The sequence below is a fragment of the Sinocyclocheilus anshuiensis genome, unplaced genomic scaffold, assembly GCF_001515605.1.
Source record: "Sinocyclocheilus anshuiensis isolate Anshui unplaced genomic scaffold, SAMN03320099.WGS_v1.1 scaffold283, whole genome shotgun sequence".
Classification (NCBI taxonomy): domain Eukaryota; kingdom Metazoa; phylum Chordata; class Actinopteri; order Cypriniformes; family Cyprinidae; genus Sinocyclocheilus; species Sinocyclocheilus anshuiensis.
In genome coordinates this window covers 6270937-6281841 of record NW_015549605.1, presented here as the reverse complement: position 1 = coordinate 6281841, position 10905 = coordinate 6270937, and the positions used below count along the sequence as shown (strand labels likewise).

The 10905-nt window shown below is 34.9% G+C and overlaps 2 protein-coding genes across 2 annotated transcripts in view; one reads left to right on the top strand and one right to left on the bottom strand.

Moving 5' to 3' along the window:
* Window positions 1-602: 602 nt before the first annotated feature.
* On the top strand, window positions 603-3291 carry fgfr1op2 (FGFR1 oncogene partner 2). The gene is made up of 6 exons (XM_016447433.1): window positions 603-700; window positions 1062-1198; window positions 1270-1387; window positions 1475-1617; window positions 1697-1810; window positions 2888-3291. Exons 2-6 carry the CDS (start codon window positions 1064-1066, stop codon window positions 3023-3025), a joined length of 648 nt encoding a protein of 215 aa, XP_016302919.1. The 5' UTR covers window positions 603-700; window positions 1062-1063; the 3' UTR covers window positions 3026-3291.
* Window positions 3292-4001: 710 nt separating this feature from the next.
* LOC107658975 (transmembrane 7 superfamily member 3-like) overlaps window positions 4002-10905 on the bottom strand; it is a 13334-nt gene continuing 6430 nt past the window's right edge. Inside the window, exons 6-12 of the mRNA XM_016447723.1 lie at window positions 9807-9984; window positions 9520-9606; window positions 8204-8284; window positions 6788-6940; window positions 6479-6576; window positions 6235-6397; window positions 4002-5270 (exon numbers count right to left, since the gene is read on the bottom strand). Coding sequence (XP_016303209.1) covers window positions 5017-5270; window positions 6235-6397; window positions 6479-6576; window positions 6788-6940; window positions 8204-8284; window positions 9520-9606; window positions 9807-9984 — 1014 coding nt within the window. The 3' untranslated portion in view covers window positions 4002-5016. The remainder of the gene's footprint in view (window positions 5271-6234; window positions 6398-6478; window positions 6577-6787; window positions 6941-8203; window positions 8285-9519; window positions 9607-9806; window positions 9985-10905) is intronic.

Sequence of the window (10905 nt, the reverse complement as noted above, 5' to 3'; positions counted from 1 at the left end):
TCTGTCTCTGCTCATGTTAAAATAAAATACATAAATGACGGGAGGGGGTACTTAGTTTATTTGATGCTTATTTGCTTGTTTTAAAAGAAAATTTTCTTAGAAATTAATTATATAGGAATAATTATTTAAATAAATACATATATATAATATATAATATATAATGATATAAAAATTATATTCAGGAATTACAATCTTGAAAAGACTCAAATAAAAAATGTCATGTGATTCTCATATTAATGACAAAATATCTCCCTTCATTTCAAAAACTCTGTAACAGTTATGATTGGATAATATTAGATATAAAACTGACTCATATAATCACAAGGCAGGATTTGTTTGCACAGGTAAAATCTGATTACGCCCTCTGGGTCACACGGGATTAATCTGGCCTCTCTCCACAAACTCAGTTAATAAAAGAACATGAGCAGTCATGCTCATAATGGAACTATGAGGCCAAACATTTAGAGATTATTAATAAGCTTCACCAAAGGAATTTGCGAAAGGATGGATTTTACAGTAATAAACAAAACATTCATGTTGCTAATTGCACTTTAAACATTCAGAAAGTTTGTCCATTGCGCCTCCATGCGGACGGTGTATGGAAGAAAGTTGGCGCCTACATCCCCCAGAAGTACTCGCGCGTGACGTCACGGCAGCAGCAACCGGAAGTGTTCCAACTGAGCCGTTGCTGTAAGATAAGGTAAGCTTTTCTATTCATTTAAAATGATTCACGGTTTTATTCGGAAATATAATAAAACAAAAAGTGTTTCTAGCTTCGTATTTATTTACACGATCTAGTATTTTATTAAAACAATTAACGTTAGCGTATTTATTTTCGTAGTAATGCTAGGCTTCTACCAAAACATTTGACACCTACCTTTCAGTATTTCTGAAATCAAGCCATATAAGTTACGTTAACGTGTATAAATAAGCCACAACATAACAGTAGTTGCAGCAAATCAGCTTTCCACTGATCTAAGCATTTGTAGAATTTAAGATTGTGTATTTATGAAAGGAATCATGACTTAAGTCACAGTCCAAGTGTTTCTTGTGCTCTTCAGGAATGACCTGTATACTGGAGAAGGTGCTGGCTGATGCCAAATCACTGGTAGAGCGGCTCCGGGATCATGACAGTGCTGCTGAGATCCTGATCGAACAAACCACGCTGCTGAACAAGAGAGTGGAGGCCATGAAACAGGTATCAGTGTTTGTTCTCAGTCTGCCTAATGGGGATGAGAGTTGTTGTACTTATATTTCTTGTTCTTTCAGTACCAGGAAGAGATTGAGGTGTTGAACCAGGTGGCGAGACACCGGCCGCGCTCCACGCTGGTCATGGGCATCCAGCAGGAAAACCGGCAAATACGGGAACTGCAGCAAGAAAACAAAGGTGTTAGGAGGGTTTGCAATTAGAAGCTGTCACTGGATGTCATTTGAGGGCTGTTTTAAATCCAAATCCGCACATTTGTCTCGGCAGAGCTGCGCACGTCACTGGAGGAGCATCAGTCTGCGCTGGAGCTCATCATGAATAAATACAGAGAGCAGGTGTTTCGCCTTCTGATGGCCAGCAAGAGAGACGATCCTGCTATCGTCACCCAGCTCAGAGAACAGCACACTAATGTCAGTCTTACAGACGGTTTTTATGAGGTTCCCTCTAATTCTGGTGTCCAAATAGTCATTCACTGTGTTTATGTCGCAGGAGATGCAGGCGCACATTGAGAAAATAAACGAAATGGCCACAGTGATGAGGAAAGCCATCGAGGTGGATGAAGGGCGACTGTGTGAGGATGAGGAGAGAATGAAACGTCTGGAGGTCAGACACACTAAATATACCACATTGAATTCGTTATTAAAATATATTGCAAACAATGGCACAAAATCAGTGTAAGAAAGATTAAAATAAACAATTATATTAGGCTGATATCACTTGAAGGCTTAATGCATGATCAGCACTTAAAAATTTTAGTCTGTTACTGATTACAAATTACATGAAGAAAATTGTAGTTAGTAACATTATCTATTAGATTACACATTTTAGGTAATGTAATCCGACTACGCTTTCATTACCTTTGACTTAACTTGTTTAACACATAGATTTAAAAGTCTTGCGTCATACTGATACAAAAATACATAGATAAATTAAATATATTCCATTCTGTGTTAGCAACAGTGCATTAAACATTCATTTATGTAAGGGTTTCCCAAACTGGTGTGCGAAGGATAAAAGCTAATTAATTAAACCATATAAATGTACAATTAAAATAAATAAAAAATAAAAACAATCAGATACAACACTTATTAAAATAATATATTTTACATTTATAGAATTTTATACAGTATATAATTTGTAATTTTATACATTATACCATTTTTATATATTAATACAAATATTTTATATAATAAAACAACAAAAATATATATATATATATATTTTTTTACCTGCATATCATACAACCATTAACCAACATCCAAGATCTGTGAATATGTTGTGGTGCTGTTATTATTGAAATAATAAAATTGTAAAATCTCGTATTAAAATATTTAGTATTTTGGGTCCAACTCCAAGGGATTCGGCGGACAAAAAAGTAAATTACTACTATTGTGTAAATAATATGTAACCAATAACAAAGGAACTCTAGTCTGATTATTTTATTATTATTATTTATTTATTTATCTGATTGAGTATTTTAAAACATAATATATTTTATTTATCTGTTTATTTCATTAGTGAGTATTTTAAAATGTGATATAATCAATTTTTTGATTTATCTGACTTATTTTATTATTGAGTATTTTAAAACGTAATATTAAGTTATTATCAGAGCCTAGCCCTATACCGCAATAAACATGACACTTGTAATGGTTTATATGTTGATGCTGTTGTGTGCAGCTGGAGAACAGCGGTCTGCGAGAGCTGTTGGGAATCAGCCGCCAGGCGTTTCTGGTGCTGAAGAGGGACGACACGTCTGACAGCACATCTCTCTCGCCACTGCTCTCCAGTACAGACGTCAGTCTGAGGAAGAGCTAAAGGCCGTCAGAGACTCTTGAGTTTACAAACCGTCGTTCAGAGCTGCCCTACAAATCCCACAATCCTCCATTACAGGGTCACACGCACTCACTGCGCAACCTGGATGTCCATCAGTCATTCCGCATGAGGTGTTTTGCAGGAAGGGCCTGTGGAATCTGTCAAACACTGAGATCCGATTACTTTTCCATCTCTCCATCATCATGGCTTCAGTCTGGAAAAGTCAAATCGACTGATTCAGCCACATGAAAACACAATCATTTTTGGAACAGTAAAATTGGCATATTGTGAATGATTACTTCACCTGACTTTGTAAAGGGAATGTCACAATGTGCCATTTGAATGAAAAAGCTTGTTTTCTTTTGTTTGTTTTTTGCTTGTGTTTGTAACTGTTTTATGTGGGTATGAGAGGAAGTAGCATTGAAAGTGATTAAAAGCATTGAATGAACTGGCTATGTCCTTCTCTAGTTTCATGTGCTGAGGGTATTGAATAACTACTCAACACTTCAGGTTTTACACCATCTTTAATTTAGTATTCAATTACGTTATTGCATGTAAATTTATATTGCATATAAAATGCATCGCAAATGCTGTTTCGCATCAACTTTGAGCTAATAACTAATTTAAACAAAATAATTTAAAATAAAAACAAGTTTTTATTTTCTATAATTTTATAACATGTAAACACATTTATAATTTTATTTTTACCATATTTTTTTACCATATTGTTACATTTTATTTGAATTATGCAAAATCTAATGTGAAATGATTCGTTTCACAATCCAGTTATTTCCAGATGCATAAAATCAAGTCCTGCCTGACATTTCTCATCGTTTCACTCACAATTACGTCACAAAATGTATTGCAATTATATAATACTCTAATAAAACACTAATGATGGTCTGTCACATCAAAAAGTTCACACATTTCTCACATTCAATAAAAGCAAAACATCAGATCTCATTCTAATCTGTCTTGGAATAGAAAACAATATCATTTAGGTGTTAAGGCACAAATGACAACTTTATTAAACATTTAATTATTTAGACAATCATTTACATTTCATACAAAACAGAAATAATGCATACTGCTAGCACTTAAAAACAATTTTAACATTACTGCATGTTGTAAATGCTTTAGAAAAAGTTTGCTTCTGTGAGAGACACAAAGATCGCATGAAGAAACCCTGAGAGGAAACCAGAAGTGTTTTGATGAATAATGCAAAACTACTGATTTTGCAGTCTGTCAAAGATCGATCTTAAGAGCTACATATCCAGTTATAAAGCACAGAAAATGACTGAAAAACATTTAAACTCCGCAGATTCTCAATATTCCTCTTACACTGCATTTAAAATCCTCATTACAAGTGCGTTACACCAGTGCAGTGAAGCAGTGATCAACCTCCCACAGGAACAGTCAAAATAAGCTCGTTATTTCTAACATGAACTCCAAACCTCGGTGAGGATCCGCTGAGACTCATACGCGCTCACTTAGACACAGAAAACACTCAAACATCAGCCGTAGAGGCTTACAGTGACTACTAATGAACACCGGTTCATTTGGTCTGTAATCACAGAATGTTATACATTTATTTTAATGGTGAACATCTTTAAAAATCGCTCATTCACTCGTGCACTAAACACGTAGTAAAAACGTTAAAAGAATCTCCCCTGAACGTTTCCTCTAAGCTGCTAAAATGCATCTAAAATCACGCTGTGGCAGCTGATGTATATAGTAGAGGTCAGTTGCTTGACATTTATCTGAAAACAGCAATGGGATCAAGCACTGCTGGGAACCTACACAAAAACACACACATAAGTGCACACGGTCAGTCTCACACTGTGTGAGCTGCTTTTAACCTCTTTAGAGTCTTTGGGCTCTAAAAATCGAGCTCAATCCTCATGTATGTTGCTATAGGTCTCCACAGGCTTGAGCAGCCGTGTTCTGGAGGGGAAGGACTAACAGTGAACTGACTTCAAGTCAAAGGTCAAAGGTTAAAGCAGTAGAGGTGTGGTTTCGCCGGCCGGTTCTGCGCGCTGTGTGAGCTGGCGAATACGTCCGAGGATTTGGGCTGATAAAGACGGCTTGTGGTGGCTGGGATCCAGAACGTTGGTCTTCCTGCGCTCTCGTTCTTGCTTCCACATCACGTATGGGCTCGGTGGGAAAAACGGCCGCGATTTCTCCCGATACAGCTGCACGACGATCCCCGAAACCCCCAGAACGACCCACACGGTGATCATGATGAAATCTGGAGAAGCGGAACATCAGACATGACCAATACATTGATACGTCAGACCCAGGAATTAAAGCAAAACAAAATTATTTTTTTTAGGCTGAATCATATTCCTTTATCACCTTACTTAAACACTCAAGCACAACAGCGTTTTAAGGGAAGAAGGACTTGTGTAATTTCAAAGCTGTTTTCAATGTATGCGTCATTATTGTTTCTTGATATTATAATAATGATTGTTAATGGTAATGATTGATTTTTGTATCTGGGAAAATGGCACATCATATTCTCGTAGACAAAATGAGTTAAGAAACCATTTATGAATTAGTTTGTGTTTTTATGTATTACAAATTTAAGACTTCTCACTGGTTATGTCAGCATCAAAAAAACGGACCATGACTTCAGTCACTCCCATTATAGAGTCAATGAAAAAGTCTACAAAACCTATGAATGATTCTCTTGCATTGAAAAAATAAATCCAGTGTTTTCATCAAATTTAACTCGTGACTAATGTAAACGCTTTTGATTGGCCATTGAACACTTTTCATCACATTTCAGTTTAACTGCGGCAGTCGTAATTGATTTCATTTAACTGTGCAGGAGCATTTTTTGGCCCCTTATCTTGGATTTGGGGTGCATTTTTGCTAGTGCTGTCAAACGATTAATCACGATTAATCGCATCCAAATATTAAATATATTTATATATATATATAATATAAAATATAAGAATATAAATGTATATACATGTAAATACTTTCAAAATATATACAGTATGTGTGTGTATTTATATATACACATAATAAATATACACAGTACACATACATATATTATGTAAACAAAAACTTTTATTTTGGATTAATCGTTTGACAGCACGAATTTTTGCTAATTTTAGTGGCATTTTGCCCCAAGCCCCTGTTAATTTCCAACCCTGGTCTGCACTGATCTCATACATGGCCTACAACTTCAATCCCTGCACACCTACCGATATCCTGCAGCGGTACGGAGATAAACGCTCGGCTGAAGTTGTGGTTGAGGAGGCGTTTGAGGACATCCAGCGTGATGAAGGACAGACTGGTGTAGGTGTAGGCATTGACGGCCAGGACCACTGTATATGCGCCAACCACTCCACATGTAATTATATTGCCCTGAAACATACAGATAAAAGTGTGCATTTTATTTAGGTGTCGGATATGAGCTCATATCAAATGTATTTTTCTGTATCTCACCTCTCTAGGCCACCTGATGAAGAACAAAGGAACAAACACCATAATGCAAGCAAACACCACCCAGAACACCACATCATTATGAAATACAGGAAGATCACCTGGAGAAAAAAAGAGAGAGATTAAACAACAAATCCATAAAATGAAAATGATTAAATAACTAATGATGAAAATTACTGCCCACATCTCAACAATCAACATCCAGCAAGACTATGAAGTGAGATTATAAAGAGATCATTCTCAACAGATGCAGAAACAACATTTTTAACTGCATGAACGATGATACGTGGTTTTTCAGACATGATTTCTTACCAAGTGGAGTGAAGAAGACGATGGATGAGATGAGAAATCCAAGAATGAGTCCCACCACCAACACGCAGGCCATGACTGAACCGAACCGCCACCAGCTCATCACCATGGCCACGCCCCCAACCACGCCCATCAGCGCTGTCAGAGCCAATCGAACTGCAGAGAGACGGTCAGTCAACAAACTGTTTAAAGACATCAGATAACAAGACATAAATATCAGCTGACTAATTAGAGTACATTAAGACATTATTATGTATTACAAATGTTATATTTAAATATGCAAATGACACATTATTTAATTAAATATGCACTAATTTGCATACTTTTCCAGAACCAAACATTGGATAAACCCAGGTTCAAAATTAATGTTTCATTTTGATGACACGAGTGATTTTGGATCTCTTTTTATCTCTACACAAATCAGAAAATATAACAATCAGAAAAAAATTTCCACCATATTTTAAGAAGTAAAATGTTATATAGATCAAGCAAATAATATATGACCAAACCCCTTAGTAAAAACATTCAGAATACAGATAACTTATTAGAATGCAGATAGAAAAAAACTGTGAAGTTTAATGTAAATGCTGCTGAAATGGGGAAAAAACTCATTTTGTGAAACTGCCTTTAAAGATATGTATTGCATTTAAAATCCTCAGATAGATAAAGTGCTATAAAAAAATAAACATTTAAATGTGCATTTTAGATGTTTTCTATCCACTAGTCTAACAAAAGACAAGTTGTGGATGCAAAACAAAAAACAAAATCCAAAATTGCATGAAAAAACTATGGTTTTGCCTGTAATGTCTTGACTTTAAAAAGTGCTTTAAGAACAAACTTGAGCTAAGATTGTTCTGATTAATCAGCGGTAGGATAAGTCATCAGTTGTTATCGATCTCAGAAAATCAAAAATGCTCTTCCTCATTTCAGCCATGCCTGTCCTGTAACACGCAAACAGCTCTACATGATGCATTTGATTGGGACAGGCTGGTTTGACACCTCCAGCTGAAATCCACAGCGCATGACTCTAATCCTCAGAGAGTTACAGCACAACAATAACCTCAATCCTCTGTGACGAGAGCTGCTTTCTGCTCTCGTGACGGCTGTTGAGATTCACTGCTGGCAGAACCAGTTTGTGTAGCCAATTTCAGTCCAATTCAACTTGAAAAACTCAAGTTCTTGGGACATGAACTATTTATGGGTATGTAGACATCAGCTCAGTGTAAACAGTACAAATCATCCAGAATGACGTGAAACTCTGAGCTGCATTACAGGTCTAAGAGGTTGAGCTGATGCAAATACATTAGAGCTCTAAGAGGTGATCATAAACTTCAGATCGGTTCAGGCAAGCACTAGTCATCTAATTTGACAGCTATTCAGTGCATGTGTAACTCTGCAATGTGACTGTATTGGACTCACGGTTGTATTCCAGCGGTGTGGTTATGGTGATCACGACAAAGAATACAAACGCTGTAAAGCCAAAGCCCATACAGAACAGCTCTGAGAAAACACAGAAATAGACATTTTAATAGTAACAATAGGTGTGTTTACATGCAATAATTTCCATCTGTCTGAATCAGTGTTACTTTTGTATCACTACTATTATAGTTTATTAGAGTTATTAATATTTTGAATTACTTTTATTACAGTTTATTTTATGTAGTTTTTATTTTTACATTTTATTTTGATTTTAGTGAAAGTTTTAGTAATTTTGTTGCGTTTTTGTCATTTTTATTAGCTATTGATTTTTTTTTTTTAAGTCTACATAGTTTTTAACCATTCAAACTAAAGTTAAATTAAAACTAAATGAAGATGAGAAATTTTGTCTTGGTAACAAGCTGAAATAAAATATTTTTGTTTTTATATTATAATTTAGTTAACATTTATTTCATTTCAACACCGATTTTTAAAAAACTTTTATTTAATATTTTGAAATGTTTTATTTTATATTTTTAGTTTGTTTTAATCATTTTGTTGTGTTTTTTGTCATTTTTATTAGTTTTAGTTTTTTTTATAAGTCTTTATAGTTTTTTTTATTTATTTCAGTTTTAGTTTTAGTTATTTTAGTATATCAAGTAAAAATAAATGTTCCCTTTAAACAATAAAATAAGTTGAAAAAAATATTTTAATTTATTTTAGTTAATGTTTATTTTATTTCAAGCAACAAAATAATCTAAAGTTCATTGTTTTAGTTGTAGTTAACATAAAAGTCATGCGTACAGATCTACGAGTTTAACAAGGCTCCAAATTTAAACAGGTCATATAATGAAAAATCTAAATTAAATGAATGATTTTGAAGCTGCCAAAAAGACCATTTACTAAAACTAAGCTGCACAAATGATTCGTTTTAAACTTCACTGTATTTTTTAGCTTCACATAATTATTTCACATGTTCACACAGAAGGCCTAAAACACAGCTGCAAAAAAACAGCCGTTTCATTCAGAAGGAGAAAAGCCTGAAATGGTCATAAAACACTGAATAGACTGTTTGTTGTGCAAGAAGCCTTGACTAACATTGCAAGTGGACATCAGGAAAGAAATGAATATGTCCCCTTTAAAAACATGCCATCCATTCAGCACTGATGCAACTATATCACTGTTCACCTCTGACTCTCTAAAGCTCTAGCAAAGACTTTCCCAAACCTAAAATACTTGGGGCATATTCAGTAGACAGGCAGTTATTAATAGCAGTAACGTGGTGTGTTTCTAAGAAAAGCATGAAAAACATCTCTCACCACATTTGAAGAAGCGGTGTCCCACAAAACACACAAAAAGCCCAGCCAAACCAATCACAGTGAAAAACACTTTAGTAGACACTCTCCCTGGGAAAATGATAAAGAAAATACATTTAAATACCACATCAAACCTGCTGTCACAGAAACTGTTCAAAAGCTAAAGACAAAATATCTTTTCAAGTAGGATTTAAAAGTGGCAAATGACATCAAATATGATATGAAAGGAATTTCTGAGATTAGGAATCACATATTGCAGCATCCATTTAGATTTTCTTTCATCTTCTCACCTAAATCGCTGCATCCGTCCAGCGTGGAATTGAAGCTGCAGGCGTATGTGTGGACGGGGATGTAGGACGCTGACGTGTTCAACACTGGATCTCTCACAATCACAGAGAAAATCACACCCTGACCGGGCAGAGAGCTGAAGGAGAACTGCGTCCGGTCATGAGAGGTTAAAGACACCACCTGAAAGAGTGAAATTAAATGATAAACTAAGGGTGTTTTCAGACCTGTAAATCGTTTACTTTGTTTGGAAACAGGGACTTTATTACATATATGTGACCCTGGACCACAAAATCAGTCATAAGGGTCAATTTTTTGAAATTGAGATTTATACATCATCTGAAAGCTGAATAAATGAGCTTTCCATTGATGTATGGTTTGTTAGGATAGGACTGTGTTTCAATATTTGGCCGAGATACAACTATTTGAAAATCTGGAATCTGAGGGTGCAAAATAATCTAAATATTGAGAAAATTGCATTTAAATGTCCATGTCCAAATGAAGTTCTTAGCAATTCATATTACTAAATTAAGTTTTGGAAATTTACAAAATATCTTCATGGAACATGATCTTTACTTAATATCCTAATGATTTTTTGGCATAAGAGAAAAATGTATAATTTTGACCCATACAATGTATTGTTGGCTATTGCTACAAATATACCTGTTACTTATGACTGCTTTTGTGGGCCAGGGTCACATATATTGAATTTATATTTTATATATTTTTTGAATGTTTGAGTATGTAAATGTTAGGAGAGTTTAACTTTATCAACGGGTATATACAGTGCTTAACAACTTTATTAGACCACCACCACCCAATGTAAGGTTTGTGCCACAGCTACCCTAAACTAACAGTATTTGTGATTACCAAAATCAATTTTGATGTTTCTGTAATGGTTAATCTACCAGTATGTGTAAGCTCTTTAGTCACAGTAGTGTTCAGATGCTCAAATGTAATTATAATGAAGTGCTTTACTATTCCTTCTGCCTTTTTTGTAAAACAGTAAAACATTAATGGATAATAACAATAATCATATTTTAGCATTAGAAGTAATACTGTGGCTAAAGAGCTTACACATACTGGTGTATATATATATATATA